A 22,907-nucleotide genomic window follows, 5' to 3' on the forward strand; every position below is an offset into this window, starting at 1 on the left:
GAGACGATGAGCGGCTTCGAGCTCATTATTGGTGTCTTGAAACTCCTTGATATATTTCTTAAGAGAGTCACCGAGCTTGAGGTTGGATAACTTGAGCTCAATAGTATTACGCAAGTTGCGAGGATAAAAGTGAGCGACAAGAGCCCTTTCACAAGCTGCCCAATTTGCGGGAGGTCCAGCGGCGTAAGTCGTATTGAACCACTCGAGAGCAGTACCCTTGAGGTAGGTAGTGAGCGTAGAGGCGTACTCTGCCATAGTAAAGGCTATGGCGTTGGCAGCTCCAGTGCCGTCTGTTCCAGCTGGTACAGCCGGGACAGTGAGAGAGTCAAGAAAGTTGTGGTGAGACGTAACGAGCTCTTCGATCTTTTTGGCAGCTTTGGCGCCATCGTATTCGACAAGCTTGTTCTTGCGAGCGTCCATAAGAAGTTTGAAACGTTCGGCTTGTTGGGTGTCTTGCGTAACAGCACGCTGCTGACTAGCAAAAGCAGCTGCGACAGCCGCAACAAGAGCTTGAGTCTGTGCGTCCATTCTTGCTTGTGAACAAGTGTAAGGGCGACTTCCGATAGAGGGGTGACATTGACGAGGAATGTCTTGGTGATGCTAGCGGTAGGTGGTGCTACCATGTAACGTCAGAGGAAACGTAGACGATATTGGGCCCTTCCGAGAGGGCTGAGAGCAGTTTATTGTAGTGAAGAAAAAAGTAAGAAGCTTTTGCAGCGGCTGCTCGACTGACAGCTTTATATATGAGCTGCCAGTGGGGCTTGCGTGGCTTCAGTGAGGCTTGGCGCCTTATGTAATGTATCACCGAGAGCTCGGGTGGCCAGCCCGGGTCTCGGATCAGGTAGAAGGAAAGAGATATAATATGAAATACAAGTGAAGATGAGATATCCCCGACACAGGGGGGCGGCAGCCCCTTGAGTGGGGGTTTTTCTGTAATATATACGTAATATTTATAACAATCCTCCTTGTCAAATGAGCGGCGTGCAGAGGGGGGTCCAGGGGGGAAAGCCCGGGTGGGGGTGCGGGGGGAACCCCCGCTGTGTTTGAGTGTAGTTTGGTGGGTTTTTCTTTGAGTGTAGTTTGGTGGGTTCTGGATCGGGTGGGCTACGCGCGGAAAACCCACTAAACTGCACCCTTACCCAATCTTGCAGCGGCCAATTAAGATGGGGCGTTGGGTACCCAATTCGCGGGTTTTCCAAATGCACTACATCATCGGCAGACGACAGTCACGTCAAGGTGTCCTCCTCTGAAGACGAGCGCACCTACGACAAATCTCTACGCGATACGGCCACGAACGCGGCTTCATTGACAAATAAGCAACCTCCGAACGGAGTCCATTGTGCTCTGGACGAGGAACGTAGTCCTCTAGAGTCTATGGACGAGGAGGAGGTTGCTTAGTATCCCACCTCACTACCCACTGCACTAAGCACCTCCCATCGACATTCGCCGCATTCGCCGCTCAATTCGCATCGGCTTATTTATCAACATCTTGCCTTCCACGGCTCGATCAACAACTATTTAAAGGTTTTACCGGTTTCCCTGGACGTTACGTCCTAAATGCGCTGCAGAGCAGGTTTCCCTCTGCAGCGTTCCTGAATAACCAGTTCATCTTCTTCGACCCATCCCTCCCTCCTACCGTAGTTTGACATAGCACTCAATAGCTCAAAAAAGATAAGGGAAAAGAGAATCTACGGCTACGGAGTTTGTTATTTAAACACTCGAGAAGAAAAATAAAGAAGCTTACTAAGCAACCTCCTCCTTGCGAGGATAGCTCTGCACGAGGAACGTGGTCCACTAGAGTCTATGGACGAGGAGGAGGTTGCTTAGTAAGCTTCTTTATTTTTCTTCTCGAGTGGGTAAATACCGTGTTGCCAAGCACTGTCAAGTTACGCTAACTATGCCGTCCTGATCTATAATAACTCTGATGTCTTCATAATTGCATACCTCTCCAGTCAGTCATCCCCAGATTGCGCAAAGTTCAACCCGCTCTTGTTCGTGTGCCCATGACGAAGACATACAACGCAAATAACTTGACCACCAGGGGCAGGAATTGTAATCGCTCAAGTCTTTCTTGATTCTTGGCAACGACGCAACGCCTAAGTCTTCCTGATAGCGGCCTTCGACTCCTTTCTACTGGCCTGGATATCAGCGAGTCAAGTCAAGAATCGAGAAATAGTGCACCAGGGTTCAGGACGCTAGATGTTTTAAATAGGTCGGGTATCCGAACGATCTGAAGGTCGAGAGGTAACGGCGATGATGGGACCGAAAATATGTACTAGAGATCGCCCGAGAATTGACAGCGCATTGAAACGTCCTCTGAACCGGCACACATCTCTCTAAAAAAGCACGGACATGCCGGCCGTACACTTATATATACGGGCTCCGCCTCACTTCAAATTCGCATATTGTCATACCCAACTGATAAAATTCTTAAAGTGCATTACAAAATTGTGTGGCTTGCCTACTATCTATACGCCAGGGGCCAGCTCACTACGCCAAAACAAAAATATGGCATCCAGATAAAGGGGGAAGGACGTGGGAGGATGAGGTAGATAGCGTCCAGGGGCCACGGTTTGCTGAGTACTATGGAGGAGTCTCGAATGTTTTTGCGGTGTGCACGAACCACAGGGATGATTGTCGCTAGCGACGAAGCTGATGGCTAGTGGATATAGGAGGTTCCTATACGACGACGGTGCGACGCTTGGCTCCGTATCGTCGGCGGTGGCAGCAACAGCGCACGAAGACCCAGGTGATCAGGAAAAGAACACCGACGATGATGAAGACGTGTATCAGTGGTGCGCTCGCAATGGTGACAACCTGATGGTGAACAACGAGATGTGAGTTGGAGGCCGAGGAACGTCAGGAGGACTTGCGAAGAGCGCCAATGCACGTCAATAACTTACGTGGAAGAAGCCCAAGATCCAGATCACAATGAGGACGATGGCGATGAGGACAAGGATGTCCCAGAGAATGATTTCCAGACCGGCGCACATTTTCGTTGTTTGACTTGGGGGGGTGTTTGAGAGGAGGATGTGTGGGAACTTGGCGATTGCTCTTGGCTGTTGAGCTTGGTTTGGCGAGAGGCGGATGGCTAGTTGTTGCAGGCAAAGGAAAAGCTGGGACCCACCGGCCTTTTATGCTCTTCGGCCGTCGCTGCGAACGATGGTGGCGAGGCCCTCTTCGCAAGCTGCAGAGCCAAATGCGCTCATCACGCTCATCCTCGCCAAGGGCACCAAAAGATTTTTCTTCTGGACAACAACGTCATCACTTCATTCAACTTCGAGCTGATTCTTGGACTGGGCCGTTCTGGGCCTGTCATCAGGGGCTTTCTCCTCGTCCAAACGTACTGTCGCATTTTGTGGATCTGTCTGTACAGGCATTAATTATGGACACCTCCGACGTCATTCCAAAATTCGGGAACCTACAAAATGGTCACGGAGGTGTCCCTCCGTCTTCCGTGACCTCGTCAAATTTTCGGTGGCTTTGAGGCACGTCACGGAGTTGTCTGAACTTCAGCTCCGAACTGAGAATCTTCGAAAATTGAGCCACTGGAGCAAGTTGAATGGTCCCCAATCCCTATTGGATGCATGACATCATAGTGGCGACGCCAAAAGGGTCCAACTTGGTTTGGATCTTCGAGTCTCGAGTGACTCTTGACCGTCACACATAGTGTTGCAATCTTTTCAGCGCCGATGAACGAACGTCGCACACGCTGGGCACTCCCAACTCGGAGGTCCCCGACGCCGGGCTGTGTTGAAAATTGGAACGCCAAGGCTGCGACCAGAAACGAGAGGTTTACACAGTAATACATATAATATACACCACAACGTCACTCTTCCCAGCTCACACCCGTTGGGGATTTATGTTTTTTTTCATTTGACGGTTCCAAACGTCATGGACTCGGTCTACGTACATCAACACTCGTTTACGCTACATATTGCCACCCCCCCAGTCCCAAAGGAGGAAAACGTATGTTATCGTATCAGATTACACACAATCCTTCCTTATCATGCATGCCATCACTGACGATGACTCGCATGTCAAACTGTGCGCCAACTTGAGAGTGCTTGAGCCGGGCGCGTTCGGTAGTGTGTTGATGCATAACTCTACCAACCGTCTGGGAAGCATAGCCGTTCCTCGAGAGGTCCAGTATCCCCCGCGTTGGAAGACTTGTACATGAAGACTTACTGAGAAAGTCGAATTGGTAGAGGAGTGCATGCGATCGAGTGCCCTCAGGACATGTGCCCTTCCTTTCGCTTAGGAAGGCGGAATCCTATGGTGGCGCGTCGAGTCCGTGGACGTCGACTTCTATTATATATTGTTCGATTGTGCAGTACGTTCTGCCTTGTTGAGAACCTGGCCTACTGAGGAGTCGACCGCTGAGTCGAAAGTCGCATCTTGATTTCCGGGAACGGCCGAGACGACACGTTCACTCCGCTCATTCCGCCGTAAGGCGTCGCGACTTGCACTGCATCATCCCCTGGTACGCCATTTGTTTGCGATTTGCCGTTCGCTGGTGTGCCTCCCCGGCTGACGCTTTTTATGCTTCTTTGCGCAGCAATGCTGTACTGCACATTTGCGGAATCCTCTCTCTTGACGCCGCTCGGCACGTTACTTGGGTCGTCATTCTCGAATGCCGACTCCCTATCCGAGTGCCCATCTCCTGCCTCTCGTGTTCCTTCCGTCGGTTCCTCCTTCATCGGGTAATGGAGCTTCCTCTGCCCTTCCTTCCCCATAAGCTCCTCCCGCACTGGAGTGCCTGGCATGATGCCGCTGGCAGATCCCAACGCGTCGGAATTCAGGAATGGCGAGCCGGGTCTTTCTTCTCGCAGCTCCTCCTTGATTCGCATCACCTCCGGCGCATTCGGAGGGAAGTATGCTCCGGTTTGCATAGGCACCGATTCGGTAAGCGACGCTCTCCGCTTTTTCGTCGGGTTTTCCTCGGATGTTTGATTGAAGCGATTCTGGAGATTGACAAGATTTAGGTTCAAACTGAAGTATACGGATGACAGTACGATCATGTCCACGCACCCTAGACTTCGGCCTTTTCTTCATCGGTTTGGGCTGATCGCCTTCGAACACTTCGGAAGGCAACGCCACGCTGAAGGAAAAGTAAGGAACAGGAAGGGATGGGCGGAAGACTTTGAAAATGGTTCATACCTTTTCATGTACTGCACTACTATCCCCATTGTCGTGCAATCAAACTTATCCCAGGCTTTTACCATGGACACGAACTCTCTCGTCGGCCAAGATATATCCAGCTTTCGTGGAGTATTGGAGCTCGGATCCTTTGCCTTGATGCTCAGACCAATGTAGAACGTTGACGTATATAAGAATGAAGCGCCTGGGACATCCGTCTCAGAGTCATCCCGGGACGGAGGAAACTGCCCATGAGCAGCCCGACTTCTCTCCTCTTCACTGATACATCTGCATACTTTGTCGAAGCCCTTGATGTAAGGATGCGCAAGCTCCAGATGATCAACAAGTTCCAGCTGTTTCACCAATTGCCGCAAGCGAGATTCGACCATGCCAGACCACCGCAGCTGCGACTCCGCCTGGTCTGATGATGCAATGATTTGCAGATAGTACTTGTAACGTGCGAAAAAATCGCTCTTCGTGAATAGCTCAATCCAGGAACCCGACCCGACCATAATGCGATCTGCGATGTCGGCGGCACGCTCAAACTCCTGAGTGGTCACAACGTGTGTAGATTCGGTAACATTGTGCGTAGCGCACATGGACGGATACGCGGGTGTGATGATCGGCATTCTGTGGGCTTTGTCCTGGGGATAAATCTTCGGATTCCATACTCGCACAGCCAATGGCCCCTCTTCAATATGTTTCAGCAATACTGGTTGAGGCCATGCCCTACAACGCGTCGTTAATGCCTTCTGCTTTCCATGATGGCGTGAAGCAAAAAACTCACCACTTGTGCATGATTCGGAAAAACTTGGACACGATGGCTCCGGCTGCCGCATTCGGATATAGTTGGCAAACGCGGGCCACAAGGATAGCCCAAGCAACTCCGCCAAAGAACCCCATGACGTTCGAATAAATAGCTCGACGTTTCGCCCACAATTTGATGCATCGCAGCGCTATTCGGAAGGCCTCGATATTAGGTACCAGTCGCAAAATCTCATCCGTTACGCGAGATCCGTTTAAACTGCGGACGTCCCGCTCATCCAGGTTCTGCAGCAGGTTATCATCCGCAAGATCCAGGTCGTCCGGTATCGAGTCCAACTCAAGCCGAGCGAAAAGAAGATCGATCTGGATTGGATAGTCAATACATTGTCTCCACGTCAACAGATCACACGTAGTTGTTACTTACGGGAATTTTGGAGAACTCAAACTTAATGACTGGGACATAGGCGTCGGAGACCGCGGTGATGTCGGTGATTTCCGGTCTGGCCTTTAGCAAGTCGTACATTATATCGAAAAAGTCGTCTCGTTTGACGTGCTTCGGCGCAACGCAGAGAGTATCAATATCACTCCCTATGTACATATGTATGGTGAGCTCTCCCGATCGTCGACGCTTCAAAGGTTCTAACCAAAATGCCGACCTGCCCCATGCACGCCTAAGCGATACGATCCAAATGTGAAGATCTTGCCACCCGCCTCCTCAGCAACCGCTTCAGAGTGCCCCTGTCGCAAGCTGACCCGCTTTACGAATTCTTTGAAGATTAGATTCAACTTCCCCAGAACCAACTCCCTGATACAAGAAAATTCGTGTCAACCGGCCTTGACCACCTCGGAATAGACGTGCCAAAAACAGTAGCGACTCCCCTCGGTGGCGGTGAAGGCATACCTTTTTCGGGCCTCCTCATCGCTCTCAAAAAGTCCGAGGTCTTTCAAGGTTTGCACTAAGCCATCAGTCACCTCGATCTCTTTGAATGTTGGCTCGGCACTCGATATGGGTGGTGTCACTCCGAAAAACTTCTGGTTCGACATTGAGCAGATCCTGACCTTGTCGGGGGGATTCGTCGAAGGAATGGAGTGTACGCCTTTTGATATAGTATCGGTAACGAGAAGTGATCGATGCCAAGCTACCGAAGTGGAAACTTGTTCGTAGCGAAAGGCTAGCTCTCGCCCCTAGAATACGGGAGACTACACTCCTGGTGCGTAGCAAAGCCAAAGAGCGCTGTTTCCCTGCTGTGCTTTTGGCACGCTGAAAGACTCAGAACCTCGCACGAAATCGAAAAAGGATCACGTTCGGAGGGAGCCCGGTAATCCCAAGACTGTGGATGAAGCAGTAAACCAAGCGAAACGGAGGGCGGTATACAGTACGGTATTGCCTCAGCGCTGTGGACAAACCCGTGGGTTCCAACGACTGCTTCGAATTGCTTCGAAATGCGACGAGTGCAAAGCGGAGCAGCAAAGCAGCAGAGAGCCCAGTTGCAAAGCGAGATCGCTGGTGTTGGTTGATCTGGATTCTGTCCAAGGAACTCTACGCGGCACGTGATCACAAACAGTGTAAATGGCAGGGTTAGGGTTAGCGTTACACCCCTCACCGTCTTGTCCCCCGTACGGCCGCAACTTCAAGAGTCCATGAGGTTATACATGAGGTTATACATGAGACTGCCACAGTATTTATTTGCAAAAATGGAGGAAAACCACTCAAGCCCACAGGGGCCAGGGCTCATTACGACGTCAAAAACTAATTACGACGTCGGCCGCTACATTACGCCGAGCTCCACGGTATATAATATACATAAGGTTTCCCTCAAAAACCTCTGTATGGAGGATTTAGAGGTTTGCGGGTGCTTGCCGCCGGCCCGCGAACTTGTGCAGCTTGTGCATGCCGACCGATCCAATGGTGAGCCAGAGGATTCCGAAAAACAAGAAAACAGCGGCGGCGCCACCACACGCCTTCAGGATGGTATCGCAATCGGTAGCGCAATCGAACTTGAGGGTCTCATCCGTGCGGTGATGGAAGCCGTAACCGGCATCGCAAGCAGTGGTGGTGCCGTTGTTCGTGCTATCCAGGCAGCTCTTCCGAACGACAATTCCGGCCACTAATGTGACGATCGCCTGGACGACAGACACTCCCCCCATTCCCAAGAGTACGGGTGACCGGGTATACCGGTTGTACCAGAAGCAAAGTAGGAGAACGGCAAAGGGGCCAATGAACTAAGAGAGGATCAACTTGTAAGTCCACTGAACGCATTTCCGAAAAGAAGCACCACGCAAACCCGAACACTCTGCATGTTCGGGAATCTGACTTACGATTGTGGTGATGATGGCGACAATAAGGGCGAGACGATTGTGATGGGGTTCTGTAACCGTTGCGACGCCGTTGTGAGGTTGAGCATGGTGATGCGGCGCAACTTTGTCGTGCTCGCTGACGATGGGATGGGTCTGTCGGCTGTCCATGATGATATGTGTCTCGGCTGGGGATCGGAGTCGTTGTTGGTATGTTCCGGTAAGAGGCGTTAGTTCGGCGGGCGAAAGAAGGCAACAGGGAGTTTTATATCCAAACCCGGACGTTGAACTTGGACGGCCGGCCGCCAGACGCCCGCCCCATCTTGGACGTCATCTTCTTTTTCAGTTTTCTGCCCCATGTGCGTTGTGTTGCCGTTGGAGCCCCACGGTCGCCAATGGTTAGGAAGTAATGCCCATGACGTTGCGGTATCACGATGGCTTGCGGCTCAGGTGAGTACCGGATGCAGAGCCTCGTAAAAGTTTTCGATCACAGCTGCCAGCGGTCAAAATTTTGCGTCCCAGAGCAACCAGCAAATCGCGCACCTTTCTGTCTATAACTGTCGCACTTGCGTCGTCATCTGTGGAACCTTGTCGCGCACTTTTCCTTTGCCACCCCACCAAAGCCCCAAGGGGCGCGGGAGATCGGGGTCACGCGACCCTGCCCCAGAAGGTGCGTCAAGCTTTTTCGGCTACATTCGGTGCAGATAGATCCACAACCGTCGTTTCTTTGCCAATTTTCAGTAGTGATGACGATATTTGATGAGATTTGGTCCGTGTCCGTTGAAGCTTGATCTTGACGATGCAAGTTTACGGTCCCGACCTCCGACGTAAGGCCCCGGGGGTCTGGGGGGTATGGTAGAAACGTCGCAGCGGTGGAGAGTCTGTGCGTGCCCCTTGTCTCGAGACTAGGGGCGAACCAGAAGAGTGTGACTAGCTGGCCTGTCCGTTCCAGCTGTGGCCATGCTTTCGATGTCTTCGGGCCGGCAGGTTCTGAGCCTCGAGACAAGTTTTTCATGTAAAGGTTCGCCAGCCCAAGTGCGCGGGGTAAGAGTGAGCTATTCTTTCCGACCCACCATTCAGAGTCGCTACTTAAATCAAGGGAACAGGGGAACAATGCTATGCGCAAGTGAGCAAATTGAGTCGCTCCTTTCCCCATCAAAATGGGAATAGACTCTGGAAGCCGTTGGTTCCTGGAACTCCAATATCATCCTCAGCTCGGGTTTTATTTTTGAATTTTACAAGTAACGGCGATTCATACAAGATAGTTTTTCTATCCCCGGGACTATAACGTAAACGGGTCGCTGATTCTTTTCCAGCTGGCAGCACCAAAGGGTATAAATGCTCAACATCTGTGGAGTCCCAAGAGAACTCTTGTTCAGTGAAGACCCAGCGAAGGACGACCGGCAGTGGGCGCCGATCCGTCCGCGCGGTATAACCCCGTTCCGGTCATAGAGCCACCACGCTTCTCGAACTCTTCCAAAGAAATGGGTGGGTTGTATCGGATTTCTTGCACGCGAGGGGCCGTCGTGTGGTGCTCGTAGATGGGCTGTGAGGTGTGGTAGACGTGCTGTACGGCAATCGGGTGAATTGGAAGAGTATGAGAATCTCGATGTTGTATGTGTGACTAGAAATTCAGTTACCGTCTCGTCAATGGTACGCCAGATAACGGGCTGCACCTCCTCAATAACATGCACGTTGATCTTCTCCTTTACAACTGGGTTGTTCTGGAAAGTGCCTTGATCGATCCGTTCTACGGACTTGCCACCAGTAGTAGCAAGCTCCCTTTGTGCGCGGTACCGGTTCGCATCAGCGGGGTTGAGGGGCTCCGAGAGCTCGCGAGAGACAAGAGCCGCCTGCGCGTGGTGGTGAACGGGCTCGGCAACGACGTGGTCCTTGATGGGCTGGATGACCTGCTGGACAATTGTCTCGTCCCGCTCGCGGTCGATGTGCGGGGTGATGTGAGTCTCTTGACGCTGGCGCAGTTGCTCGATGAGGTACGGCGCATTCTGGACACGGCAGACCTCGGTGTTGCTCTTGGCGGGGACGAGACTGTTTCCGGGAGTCGAGGGTCCCCCCGCAGCGTAACGTCCGCTGTTGCCGGCCGATTGACCTTGGCCGCCGCCCCGCACGTCCCAGGCACGACTGTTGTTCAAATCCGTGAAGTTGCTAGTGGCAGCAGCTGGTCCACGACCGCCGTTACTTTGGTGTTGCGGGCCGCTGTTTGTGAAACCACCATAGTTGGTGGGCTGGTTGGCGGCAGAAATGAGACCCATTTTTGCTGAATCGATAACCTTGGCGGTGTCGTTGATTTTCGAGAGTGTTGCAGCGGCAGGTAGTCTGTGCGATGCCCGGGACTATCACTAGCTCAGATACTGAGGATGATGAGGACAGATTTTCTTTAATGTCAGGCGGGCGAGGTTGGTTTGCTCTTTAAGTACATGCCTACGGGAAGGTATAGAAGTCCGACAAAATTGGCCCGGCGGTGCTGGCCCGTACATGATGATGGCTGTGTCCACGGCCCTAGAAGAGTAGTTGAAAATCAATGCGGTTCTGAAGGTCTGCGATCGAACGAAAATATCCGAGCGGAGTTTGGACCAATTGCTGACTCAATATTGTCGAAACACTGTCAATTTCTGCATATGAAAACATGGTACGGGCTGATTCTGTGACATACTACGCAAACGAGCATTTCGGCGCAAGCGCTTCGGAGATGTCACTCAACTAGAAGAACACCTCGCAAAGAAATTCTCTGACTACTGGTTAAACGAAAGAAAATCGTCGACTCTGGCGCAGAGCGGACTAGGTCAGAAAGGGAGTTGACGGAAGGGGAAGTGCCCCATGAACCACCTGTATCCATCAAAAGAAGTATCCGCGTGCCAGAGGAAGACGTCCGAGCTAGCACTCTTTGCTTGAAGTGTTGAAGTAGCGGCGGATGCATCGGCTATAAACGAAGGCGGACCGCAAATGAAAACTCCGACCTGTCTCTTCGCTGACGAAGTGCTTCGGAGTAAATCCGAATTGACGGTATCTGCAGAGCAGCAGCCCACGTCAATTCATATCCTTTCGCCACCGCAACTTGGTTTTACTGGCAAAGCTGATGCGGCCGGGAGATATGGAGTGTGGACGCGGCTCCGTCTGCCGTCACCTCGCCTGTGCCTTCCCGTATGCTGTTTTTCTCCATGTCATCGACACGGATCTCCTCCTCAAGATAATCGACCTTGATTGCCGTGGCCTTTTCTGCCGTGTTGTGTATGTGAAGCTGGGGTCCTGTATCAAGTATATCTAGTAATGATGGCCAAGAAAGGCCAGTGCATGGCTATGAGGCCAGACTTTTCAGCTGAAGAAACACCAACCCTCCAAGAGCGAAACCGGCTTCTGTAGATCCCTGCGAGTGGACCACGCCAAGATGACCCGCTGGGCCTTGGAACCAGATGAAAAAGCCGCTCTGGCCACCGAAAGGCCCGGAGGCAAACCGGTCCCCGCGACTAGAACGACGACCATATCCATGCGAGCAGGCTTGAAGACGGGTACCCCGAACCGTCCATCGGCAATTGATACGCATCAAAGAGCCCTCCTCTGTGTTACTCACTGATCCGCCGGTTACAGCCGCGGCGAAACGGGACGTCCATTCCTTGGTGGCTGAAGATGTCGCAGTGGCATCGACGAACAATGTTGCGCATCGCTGCCGTCGGGACGCATCATCGTGGCGTCGCTCTACGCGACCGGAGGAACGAGAGTATCGCTCTGTCAGTAACCGTGTTTGCACACCGATTGAGAAAGCGCTCAAAATCAGCCAAACCTGAAAGGATGCTACTCGTATTTGGAGATGCTAGGAAGGTCTAGAAAGAAGAATTGCCCGGGTTCAGACTCTTAGGTAGAAGTCCAAGGGGGCGTGCAGGATGGCAAAGAAGAGCAGGAGGAAGAGCATGAAGGGGGTGAAGTAGAAGATATTGAAATGTCTCCGACGGAAGTAGGTAATGAACGGGGGTGCGAAAAGCAGTGTTTGAAACAAGTTACGATCGGAGACAAATCAGTAGAGGGCCGCACGTTGAAGATAACTGCGGATTACTTTCCCATTCCCCACATCGTCTTCATTTCCCAATCCATAGTGTAGGCACCGGAAGAAGGGGATGAGACCACCATGTCTGGACGCAGAGAGGGCGGCCGACTAGACCCCATGCGGAATATCTCAGTTGAGATGAGACATCAATTCACTTGCGTGGCATCTATAGACGCTGTGTGGAGATAAACCGCGGTATGCAATAAGGTAGCGATGAAAAGGAAATATCCGATCCATCTGTGAAGCCTCAATGCACGGTCAAACGAAACGCCGAGGAGCGTTTGAAGGAAGGAGGTTCGAGAGACAGGCAAAAGGCACATTCCCAGTCCCACGTCTAGCACACGACCGCTGATCTGCGTGGCAATGTAGATAGGGATGCGAATAGGAGTGTCCAGCAGCCAGCTATAGAAGCCCCATGGGTTATTTATGGCATCACGGTAGGCTTTGGTCCAGAGACGAGATAATACGAGACGCCAAGCAAGATTTCAGTGAAAGGGAAACAGAGTACAGGATTCTTTCTGAAGCCTACCTAAGATTAATCGCGAAGAGAGCCGCAGTGGATGTAAATAGGACGAGCTCTCCGGTTGTGAAATTAGGAGCAAACTTTCCGACGGGAAACGGTTTCCTCACAATGCGGTGTACCACTGGCCATCTTCGTGCCTGCACATCCAGAGCGAGAGTGTCAGAGACCGGAGCTCGCTTGAAGGTGAGGATTCTGACGGGACTGCCCGCGAACAAACACGCAGCAACAAGGAACAGCCACACGTAAAACAAACTGAACGTGAGCGTGCAGGTATGCTTCACACCCGAGGCGACGCTCTCGACACAGTAGTCGTTCTTGCAAGGGAGTCCGACGACGTATAACCCGAAAATCAACCGAACGGGATGGCGGCGAAAGTCAGCGCAGATGCCAGGAAATGGGCATTCGGTAGGATGTAGAAGCTGTCATTGCGGATAGCGGAGCTGTCAGTGGGTTGGGCAAAAATGAGCGCCAAGTAATCAATTCAATGTGGGCCACGTGAGCAGGGACATCCTCCCATACGTCAAAGTACGGTACGGTAAGATTCCCTTCTTCGACCATCGTACATACATACGTCAAGTGGTGCGCTTACAACAATAGGAACAAGGAAGATGGAGGGGCAAATACCACCGAAGAGCATCAAAGCGGCCCCGCTGACCCGGGAAGCGTTTGCACCATACGGTGACGTGATTTGCAGTTTGCCAACGCCCGCGGACACTGCCAATCAAGGCACCGCCAAACGTTTCAATCATATCGGTAGGGTCTTTCGGTACTAGGGGAATGGGCATTGGGCTGTTCAAAGTCGGAGGGGCAGTGTCGGTGTCCATCAAACAGCAGCCCAGAATCACTCGAATTGACAGCACGTCCGTAAAACAGCACAAATCACAAATCTCAGGAACAAAGCCAACCCCGCCCAGCCCAACCTCTGCGTCTTCCGTTGCGCGCCAACGCCCGTCCTACCCTTCCCGATGAAGCTACTGGAGCGTCACAAGTTCTCATCGCAGTTCTTTGTGCCCATGACGCCAAATCAAGACGGAGCTCGCGGATACCTGGTGATTGTGTGCCTGAACGACCCTGTGAGGGATAAACCAGATTACAGGACGTTGAAGGCGTTTGTGGCATCGACGACCGAGGGTATCAACTACAGTGCTGGATGCTGGCATCATCCGATGATTGCGTTGGAGAGAGTGACCGATTTTTGCGTGCTGGTGTACGAAAGGAGGGAACTTCGAGAGGCTCCTGATGAGGACTGTGAGGAGGAGTTTTTGGCTGAGGAGTGCATTATTGAGGTTGACGGATTTAGAGGTGCATCCGAGCTGTAGTGAGGACACCACTCCTGGCTGCGTCCGAGTCTCTCCGATTGCAGAGCAGTTGACGAACGTCTCGAGCTCCACATGTCCGTGAGTAGATAGTTCGAGATATACAGATTACTCTGTTCGATTAGATGATAATATCCTCGAGGCCATACGTATAATGAGGTGCTATACGTCGTCAGGGCGGAATGGAAACCAGATTTATCTAATCAATGACGCCAACGGTCGAAAATGATACAGGGGGATTCGACTTGCCCTCTCGCGGCCATCAAGAACAGTGAGATAGGGCCGTCGCAGAGGATGAGTGGGAATTTTCCAAAAACGCGGATCGAGAACAACGGGTGGGAATATGTACGATACCCCTCGACTACGTGAATACCCTACGAGGTGCAAGCTTGTGAACGCCTCTGAACAGATTGGACAGCTGCTCTCCCTCCAGAAAGTGTACAGGGAAGCGAACCGCATGTCCTCTCACATTCTCCCGCAAGACATCCAATGCCGGGCGAACAGCCTTGGGATCCGGGTTCTCTTCGATCAAACACAAGCCAGATCCATTCGCAGACACGTCGTAATCGTCATCGTGGGTCTGCGGGTCGTTCGGTTTTGCGACAGCATTCCCTCGCAGCTCGTGAGCTTCTTGCTGTGTCACTTCTTTGATCTTGAAGTCCGCCACGACGCTGTTGATATCAACCCCATCGAGTTCCGTTCCGTCCGAGGTTGTGTCCGGGCTCGGTGCAAACTTCTCGTACTGACTCCAGGTGCGCACGGTATCGTCGGGGACGCAGTGGAAGACATGGCGCATAGCGAGAGTGTTTGTGTCAATGCGTGCGTGCCACATATCCCAGCACACCGACGAGATGGGGTCCAAAATGCGCTTCTCAACGACTTCGATGGATGATGTACCGCTTGGACCTCCTAGCACTTGTTCGGATGAGGAACCGCTGCTGCTCTTGCTTGTGCGATCAGCGCGGGGATCATGCACGTCGCGGAGGCCGGGCGGGAAGGGGATGCCGAGGTGCTCGTGGAAGAGCCGCAGACGCAAGGAGCTAGCGAAATGACACACTTGCGCAGGCTTGCCATCCATGGTGCCTTCGAAAGGTTGTGTGTCGGTGACGAGGATGGCTAGTTCCGAGTCCCGCGATCCCATCTGCGATCGGTCGTTGATATTTGCACTTCCAATCAAGACATGACGATCATCGACAATCATCAGCTGGGAGACTTTCATGTTAGATGGGTGAAATGGTAGAAAAGAAACCATTCATAATAAGGTTCAAGGCTTACCTTGGCATGGATGTAAATCTGCTCAGTGACAATGCGGTTCCCAAGGATATCCCATTTGCGCAATCCAGTGAAAATGATGTACTTCCTCGCCTCCTCCTGCGTGACACCGCCCTTGGCCAGCTCCGAAAAGACGCCTCGAATGCACTCTGTCTGTGCAGACAGCACAAATGGGAGGGCAGGATCCGTATCGCCTTTCAGCACATCACCATAAAAAGCGGGAAAGAGCGGGATAACGATGTAGACCCGGAAAGTTTCTCCGGCTTTGTGAGCCCGGAGGATACGTTCGACTATGGCCGCAGCGATAGGGTTTCGAATTCTCACGCCAGAGATCGTAAACATCTGGCCGTGCTTCTTCTGGCGCCAGGGGATGCAGCTGCTTTCGTTCTGAGGTTGTTGTTTGGGGCCTGAATGCTGTGGTGATCCTCGATCCTGACGGGAGTCCGTCGATGTAGCTTCGATGTGTTCGGTAGGCGGCGAAAATTTCGAGATGAAGAATTGGTTCTCGATATACACGTAATGTTTCGCCTTATGGATGAGATCAATGTACGCCCTGTTGATCGATTTTTCGCGAGGAGAGCCGGCCGACCATTGAGACGCCGATCGCAAGACTTGCAGCCGACCCGTAAAGGATTTGGCCTTCGCTTCCTCCTCAGTCGGAGAGTTTGTCAGACCCTGACTGGGATACAGCCACGGCACCTTGACATTCTGCTTCTTCTTTTCCCATTTGGCGAAGTTCCATCGCTGGATGAAATGCCACACAAGATCGTCCACGGGGCCCTCCACATTTTCCTCCCCTGGAGGTTTGCGGAAGGTGCATGCAATGTCATGCCATGGCATCCGCGGAGTGTAATCCCGCGAAATGACGTCCTCAGTGATCTTCTCGCCCAGCTTGAAGAAATCTTTGACACGCGGGTTGCTATAGTCTTGCCCAGGGAACAAGTTCAAGATCGGTTTTGACGATGATCCCTTTACGGAGTGTCGGTGGATCGCATCAGCGCTGCGACCCTGGAACTCAACAAGCTCGCCGCGTGGTGGCATGCCTTCGTCATGGTACGCTCCGTTCGCATCTGTATTGAATCGTACTTGTTTCGACGGCTCCGAGCCGGACGAAGAACGCTGCACACCATTCGGCACGCCTGCATGACCGTCTTGTTCTTCTTCTTCGGGCTCTTCGAAAATGGGTCGCACGATGTTTGATACCGCATCGTCCAACTTATTGCCCACGGTATGGGTAATCGATGGACAGTCCACCATGTTATGTTCCCCGCTCATTCTGAACCCTTCATCCAAGACGTGTCTTCCTGGCGAGGACGGGGACGGTGGTTCGACTTCTCCCTTCGAGTTGTACAAGACATCGTCACGCAACGGATGCTCCGCCGTGTCATAGCGTCCTACACAGAGATCGACTCCTCCAATGAAGGCAATCTTCCTGTCGATGACAGCCGCTTTCTCGTGATGAGCCCACATGACGGAATCGAGAACAGGGCCGATGAATCCTCTGCCTTGGTCGGGGTGTCGAAGTAACACAATGTTTGACTTGTTCTTGAGGTGCAGTTCACCGTCGGGATCCTCAACCGACTCGTCAAGGTAAAAGTATGGGTCTCTGTGGCCCGTTAGCTCTTCTTTCGCGTGGAGAGAGGCGTTTGGCAGATTCATCTCCTTGTATAGCAAGATAAAAATGCGCACTCCTTGGTTTGCCTTTTGGAAGAGAAGGCGATCCAACCTCGATCCGAGATGTTCGGGGTGAACACCATCCGGCGCACGCAGTAGGAAGATCTCCGGCGTCAAGAACCAATCGGCGATCAAGATCTCCTTTTCGGCGTTGAAGATGGCATCGTAGACTTGTTCAAAGTGAGAGCTGCCGTCCACCAACCAGCGCACATGCTGCTCTGACTGGCCGTATCGCACGGGTGCAAAGGCGTCATAGCGACCGACGTCAGCCTGTACGTCTCTGTACCAGGTGGTCATCTGGCGACGGAATTCAAGTTGAGATGCCCATTCACGTGCAACACGGGCACGTCCGCGCCCTCCAACTCTGTAGTGAAAGTCAATCAGGAGATCACGGAATCCGTTGAGGATGGCCAAGTGATGTTTCTCGCGAACCCAGATTTCGTTTGTGCGTTTGTTGAAGGGTCGTAACAGCAATGCGTTGCGGACAGCATGGTGCTGACGGCCTCCTGGTCGAGTGTTGACACGGTCTTCCTTTGACCCCGCCGGGTCCTCATCGTACGGCCGAAGATCCACCTCTTTTCGTTGCGTATCCTTGTGAAGCACTTGGAAATAGCCATCGATGAGCATCAGTTCCTGAGGGGTAATATCCATGGGACTGTAGAAATACAGCAGGTAGTTGGACCGCAAAGCGAGCCAACGTCGTTGCGATCGCCGGGGTACTAGGAAGTCCGGGAAGCAAAAGACGTCATTCTTGCGACCGCCTCTGCGCTTCCGTGCCCAGCCCTCCTTGCCCTTGACGCCATTCTCCCATGTTCCGATAAGACTTGTTCGAGACAGTTCGATGAAGCCACAGACAACCATACCCCTCCGACGTTCTTCAACGGCATGCTCATCCTCTCCCAAAATGTTCCACGGTTCCTTCACTTCCTTCAAGATGCGACGAAGGAAGTTCACCAGCTCCTCTCCGTTCTTTTCTGACTTGTCAGCTCCTTTCGGGAGCGGGGTCGGGCCGGTAGGACGGTGGAAGCGGTTATCGGTATCGGCTTCTTCAGCTTTCTCATCAAACGCCTCGCGCTCCTGAGAAGTGCTCCTTTGCGGGTTGGCCTGCACCTTAAGCTGTTCTAGATGGGTAGGGCTCTTTTTGCACCTGTTCCTAAGATGCTTCTGAATTGATCGAAACCGAAAGTCAGTGTGTCGATTAGGCTCGCAGAGGAGGGCCGAGAAACGATGGAAGTCCTTGGGCCTGGCGCTCAACATCCAATGAGTTCCAGACGGTTTGTGAGTAATTTCAAACTCGTGCGCATCTTTTCGGTGGCCAGGGATGGGCGGACCCCGGAAAGATTTCATTTTGACGTTCTGCCAATCGTACCACCTCTGCTTCAGAAACGGAACGGTCTTGAGTAGCTTCACCTCCAGATCCGCAAACATGGGCTCAGGATATCCGGTGTCACTGCCACTGACAAACATGCCCTCTGGACTCTCTCCGGACACGTCTTCGAGCGAATCCTCGGATGTTCTTCCGAGATCGTCGGTGCTCTGCATGGCCGTGCGAGCCCGTTCCCGCCAAGCCCGAAGCTTTTCGACGGTGGCCTTCCGTGACATGAACCTGAAAGGAGAATCTTCCTGGGTCGGAGTAGACTGGATTGGGGGTGTCCCCTGAGCATGGTGTTCCCCTGGACGTTGTGGAGTTGTCTGTGCAAAGGGAGCATGAGAGTTATCGGTGGCGCGCGACGGGGAGTCGGGCTCACCAGCGCCAGCGGCCGTCCGATTTTGAGCGCCCTGCTTGCTAGTGTCGAGAAAGCTCACCGGCCGGCGAGGCTGGACAGGAGGCCCTTTGCGAGCGAAAGGGTTCGGGGTCGGGCTCTGGTGAAATGTCGAGGACCGGGTTGTGAAGCGAAGAGGGTTATGGTGGTGATGTCCCGTCGTCGAGTGATCTGGAGCAGTGTCAGTGACCGACCGTCCTCTGGCTGGACTGATTGGCGGTTGCCGTGGCGGAGGGTTCTGCGGGCCATCGTGGTGCGAGTGGCGACGACGGTCCATGTTGAGGTGTCAGTCGGTGGGCTAGACCACTGCAGCTTATGGGCGAGAATGCAGGGAAACTTAGGCGCTGGTCTGTCTATGGCACGAAAGAGAATCCTCCGAATTCGGGCAGCTTGGCAGACAGTCTGCAAACCGCTTGGGGACTTTTCCCCACGGCGGCCAAGGAATTGATTGCCAGCGCGTTCTCACAGTAATTGCGGAGGACGCTCTCAGGCGGCAAGGGCAGGGCATGCATGATGACGCGCCGCCCTTTTCACGGCTCCATGCGCTTTTCGACACAGACAAAAACCAACTGGAATTTGAACCAAGCCCCAAGATCCAGCTGTCCCGGTTTCTCGCCTCGCCCTTATTATACCAGGACACGTGCTCTCGGATGGAACATGAATGACGACGTGACTCAGGTTTGTGTCTCATGGAGAACATTCCACATTTGCGAATAAGAGAACGTGTCGAAAGCTGCTGTCACTCTCTGCTTGATGAGGTCTGGGCTTCCAGCGTTCAAGAGGAAAGGTGTACGGCATATCGAACGGCCTCAGCATGCAAGATGCGGTTAATTACCATGGGTATTTACAAGTCGAGATGCGACAGAAGAGTGAGCAAACAGAAAAAGTGAACTATAATACATCCATCATCGTTCCGTAGCCCCGCAATCGCGGGCAAATGCACCCCACCCCTTCCATCAATGTCGTTGATCCCAAAAAGAAACAGGAGAGCAAAGACACCATGCGTGCAGACATTGCATTTGTCCTCTGATACTAGTACAAGGAGCATCTGCCTTCCGCGCGTCGTGGGTTCATCGGTGAGCCGAGAGGGCAGTTGTAGGCCCGTGCAAACTCCTCGGAGTTCTGTAAGGGACCTACTACCCTGGCTTGCCCTGGCGCATGTACGTCATTCGCCAACTATAGGTAGCAGAATTTTTCAATTTCTTGACCACTCAAGTGGCAATAGAGCCATCGACGACTTACCGCAGACTTCAAAGCCGCATCATCCTGATTAGTGCACCACGTCTGCCCAAAGCCCAGGAAAAACAGCTGATCCTTCGTCAGGCCGCCAAACCCAGGCTCTTCCTTCTTGCTCAGCTCGTCCTCCGACACTCCTAATGCTTTCGACTCGGCAGTGCGCCACGCCTTGTACGCAACCGCTAGCCCGCCATTATCAGCAATGTTCTCGCCCACCGTCTGGGCGCCGTCAACAGGTCGCGATGAGCCGTCCGATAACGTGACGGTGTAATTTCCGTACTGCTCCCTGAAGCAGGTTGCGCCGTCGGTCAAGGCCGCGAGGGATTTTTTGGTCCACCAGTCTTGGTGTTCGCCATCTTTATTGTACAGCCAGCCAACCGCCCCGTAGCCGTGCGTGATCTCGTGCCCAATGACCATTCCCAGGCTTCCGTAGTTCAGCGACTGCGGGTTTCTAGCCGAATAGAGCGGTCGCTGCAAGAAGGCCGGGTTGATCTGGATCTGCACAGAGTCCAGCAGCGCGAACGCGTTGAATTCCCACGCGTAGCCTTGAAACAATTGCGAACGATCAACAGCTTTGCCCACTTGCTTGATCGAGGGGGCAAAGTAGGCGAAGGTCTGCGCTTGGACGGCGTTCTCAAAGTATCGACCTCTCTCGATCCGCAATGGCGCGTAGTACTGCTCTACAAGGTTGGCGTCCATCAACCAATCGGGGTATCCCACAACCGAGACGGTGTTTTGAAGTTTTTCGCGTGCGTGCTGTTTCGTCTTGTCGTCCATCCAGCTCAACTCGCCCAGCTTCGTTCCAAAGCTGTTCAGAAGCCTGTCCACCATTACCTTTGCGGCGGCCTTTTGCGTGTCTGCAGGTGTAGGGAAAGCGGTTAAGTACACGGATCCGCAAGTCGGAAACACAGCACCGTCGAACTAACCATTGAGCGCATATTTCGCAAACATATGCGCAGACAAGTAGTTCAACTGAACCCCAGTCTCTCGAACGCACTCCGTTTGATGACCAGCCCGCAACAAGTGGCGCTCATCGACGTAATCCGCGTACGAGATCATCCCTCTGATCTCTTTGGCCCAAATGTTGAAGTACTCGGGCGCCAACTTGTTGAAATGTGCGGCCCCCAACTTCCAGAGCAGGTAGTATTGGAAATCTCTTGGGTTGTAGTCCAGGAGGGAGTTGATGGTGTCGATCCAGATGTCTGTTTCGCCATAGAAGTAGATCTGATTGACCCCAGTCATGTTCATTGCATTGATGTAGATCGACCAGTCCTGGTTGGTCCGACGGCTGAGATCCTCTACCGATAGGAATTGGGCCTTCTTGAGGCCGTCCCCCTCGACCTGACCAGCATCCAGCGCTTCGATGAACTTTTTCGCCTCTGTTTCGATGGCTACGATCCACTCTACGATATCATTCAAATTCGCGTCGGGCGGGAGTTGCAAGACACTATTGTCGATGAAAGCGGCCAGGACTTTCTTTACCGTGTGCGGGGCAACCTGATGTGCAGGGGCGGGATTGAACTGGAGGGCCAAGTCTTTTGCCGCGTGTCCTGTGACTTTCGCATAGCTGGTGACAAACAGCGCATACACGCCTGTCTGATGCAGACGACTGAACAGTTGAGGCAGGGATCTGCTGTTCACGGCATAATCCAGGAGATCCTGGGCGTATGGAATGATGGGCGCAAATCCGCGCTCTTTGATGGTGTTGGAGTCGACACATGACGAGTAGTATGTTCTGGCTTTCTCAAACAATGCACTATCCGGTGCTGGCTTTGTGATGCCTTTTTTCTTCCCGGAGAGTGCTCGCTCCATCAGAAGCTGTAAAGAGACGGGTTATGAGAAAGTCGCCCACAGAAGCTTGCGAAGCAATACCCAAAGCTTACCGCACTACTCTTGCCCATCATAGAGAACACCGTAGCGTTCGGTATGCTCTGATACCGCTGCTGAAAGCCCCCGCACGCATGGCGGTAAAAGTCTTGACAAGGATCGACGCTGCTATCACGCCATGTATCTATCCTTTCGTAGCCTAGGACGTGTGGGAAGCCGTCGGGAGTGATGCGTTGCTGGTTTTCCTCATCACGCCGCCCAACGTCGGGTTCGCTCCCTCTCGCCGTCGGGACGCCGATCGCCGTCAGTGCGACAGCAGTAGTAGCTAGGAACAAGTTTAATGCGGAGACCATACTTGGTTTTCTTCGTGAGGATAGCTCGGCCTTTAAACTTGGTTTCTATGAGACAGACAGGCTAGATCCTTTACAAAATCTACACACCAAGTTTGGCTGGGAACAACGAGAGCTATATGCACAGGCTACTACTATATACAAATGAATATGGGTATCCAGCACTTGCGAACGCAGAGCATGGTGCCTTGGGTGAGAGCCAACTGCCGAGGAGGCTGCGTGGAGTGTGTTGGAAAAACCAGCCGCCAATCGGGGTTTGGGTTCCTCTCCCGGAGGCTTCACCTCCCGCCGTGCAAGCAAGCAAGCCTCGAGCGCCTTCCCGTTTTTGACTCTGACTCTGCCGTTTCGCCGTTTGCCTCCGATCCCATCCATGCATGCGATGTCCCAAATAAGCGTGTGCAAGTAACGGCTTAGCCAATGTGGACCGCAGATTAGCCAAAGCAGACCGCAAGTGTGGCGGTGGTGCCTTCCAAACAATTCACAGCGGTCACGTGCGCAGTTTAAATGGAAGGCAAACGCGTACGAAAGTCAAACGTCAGCTGAATCCAAGCGGGCCCTCTCTCAATCCCGCTCCCTTGCCTAAATACAGCAAATCACACGGCCCCACCGAAAACGACATATAAAGAGCAGGCTGCAAGACCTCGGAACACTCAAGCAAGCAAGCTCCAGGGTTCTTCTCAGCGACAA

At 52.8% G+C, this 22,907-nt stretch overlaps 7 protein-coding genes across 7 annotated transcripts; 1 reads left to right on the plus strand and 6 right to left on the minus strand.

Annotated features, from left to right (window-relative positions):
• Positions 1–2,096: 2,096 nt before the first annotated feature.
• EV422DRAFT_502668 (uncharacterized protein) lies at positions 2,097–2,993 on the minus strand (the record flags this gene model as incomplete). Its single annotated transcript, XM_053068285.1, has 4 exons — positions 2,097–2,138; positions 2,492–2,659; positions 2,740–2,817; positions 2,904–2,993. 4 exons carry the CDS (start codon positions 2,991–2,993, stop codon positions 2,097–2,099), a joined length of 378 nt encoding a protein of 125 aa, XP_052930195.1.
• A 2,042-nt stretch (positions 2,994–5,035) lies between these two features.
• On the minus strand, positions 5,036–7,061 carry EV422DRAFT_19134 (Poly(A) polymerase central domain-containing protein). Its single transcript, XM_053065204.1, has 5 exons — positions 6,806–7,061; positions 6,561–6,709; positions 6,329–6,492; positions 5,927–6,267; positions 5,036–5,868 (listed from the first exon to the last, which is right to left on the minus strand). Exons 1-5 carry the CDS (start codon positions 6,946–6,948, stop codon positions 5,052–5,054), a joined length of 1,614 nt encoding a protein of 537 aa, XP_052930196.1. The 5' UTR covers positions 6,949–7,061; the 3' UTR covers positions 5,036–5,051.
• A 497-nt stretch (positions 7,062–7,558) lies between these two features.
• Positions 7,559–8,692, minus strand: EV422DRAFT_512066 (uncharacterized protein). Its single transcript, XM_053069054.1, has 2 exons — positions 8,224–8,692; positions 7,559–8,127 (listed from the first exon to the last, which is right to left on the minus strand). Exons 1-2 carry the CDS (start codon positions 8,368–8,370, stop codon positions 7,744–7,746), a joined length of 531 nt encoding a protein of 176 aa, XP_052930197.1. The 5' UTR covers positions 8,371–8,692; the 3' UTR covers positions 7,559–7,743.
• A 772-nt stretch (positions 8,693–9,464) lies between these two features.
• On the minus strand, positions 9,465–10,854 carry EV422DRAFT_19216 (uncharacterized protein). Its single transcript, XM_053065212.1, has 3 exons — positions 10,646–10,854; positions 9,840–10,571; positions 9,465–9,766 (listed from the first exon to the last, which is right to left on the minus strand). The coding sequence occupies exons 2-3, from the start codon at positions 10,470–10,472 to the stop codon at positions 9,575–9,577; spliced, it is 825 nt and encodes a 274-aa protein (XP_052930198.1). The 5' UTR covers positions 10,473–10,571; positions 10,646–10,854; the 3' UTR covers positions 9,465–9,574.
• Positions 10,855–13,390: 2,536 nt separating this feature from the next.
• EV422DRAFT_593608 (ureidoglycolate hydrolase) lies at positions 13,391–14,317 on the plus strand (the record flags this gene model as incomplete). The annotated part of the gene is made up of 2 exons (XM_053073568.1): positions 13,391–13,540; positions 13,640–14,317. The coding sequence occupies 2 exons, from the start codon at positions 13,391–13,393 to the stop codon at positions 14,099–14,101; spliced, it is 612 nt and encodes a 203-aa protein (XP_052930199.1). The 3' UTR covers positions 14,102–14,317.
• Positions 14,281–19,274, minus strand: EV422DRAFT_19244 (uncharacterized protein). Its single transcript, XM_053065216.1, has 2 exons — positions 15,374–19,274; positions 14,281–15,302 (listed from the first exon to the last, which is right to left on the minus strand). Exons 1-2 carry the CDS (start codon positions 19,082–19,084, stop codon positions 14,460–14,462), a joined length of 4,554 nt encoding a protein of 1,517 aa, XP_052930200.1. The 5' UTR covers positions 19,085–19,274; the 3' UTR covers positions 14,281–14,459.
• A 270-nt stretch (positions 19,275–19,544) lies between these two features.
• EV422DRAFT_512075 (uncharacterized protein) lies at positions 19,545–22,495 on the minus strand. The gene is made up of 4 exons (XM_053069055.1): positions 21,927–22,495; positions 20,970–21,861; positions 20,050–20,900; positions 19,545–19,983 (listed from the first exon to the last, which is right to left on the minus strand). Exons 1-4 carry the CDS (start codon positions 22,221–22,223, stop codon positions 19,840–19,842), a joined length of 2,184 nt encoding a protein of 727 aa, XP_052930201.1. The 5' UTR covers positions 22,224–22,495; the 3' UTR covers positions 19,545–19,839.
• Between the last annotated feature and the right edge of the window lie 412 nt (positions 22,496–22,907).

Source organism: Fimicolochytrium jonesii, assembly GCF_025526975.1.
Source record: "Fimicolochytrium jonesii strain JEL569 chromosome Unknown EV422scaffold_1, whole genome shotgun sequence".
NCBI lineage: Eukaryota > Fungi > Chytridiomycota > Chytridiomycetes > Spizellomycetales > Powellomycetaceae > Fimicolochytrium > Fimicolochytrium jonesii.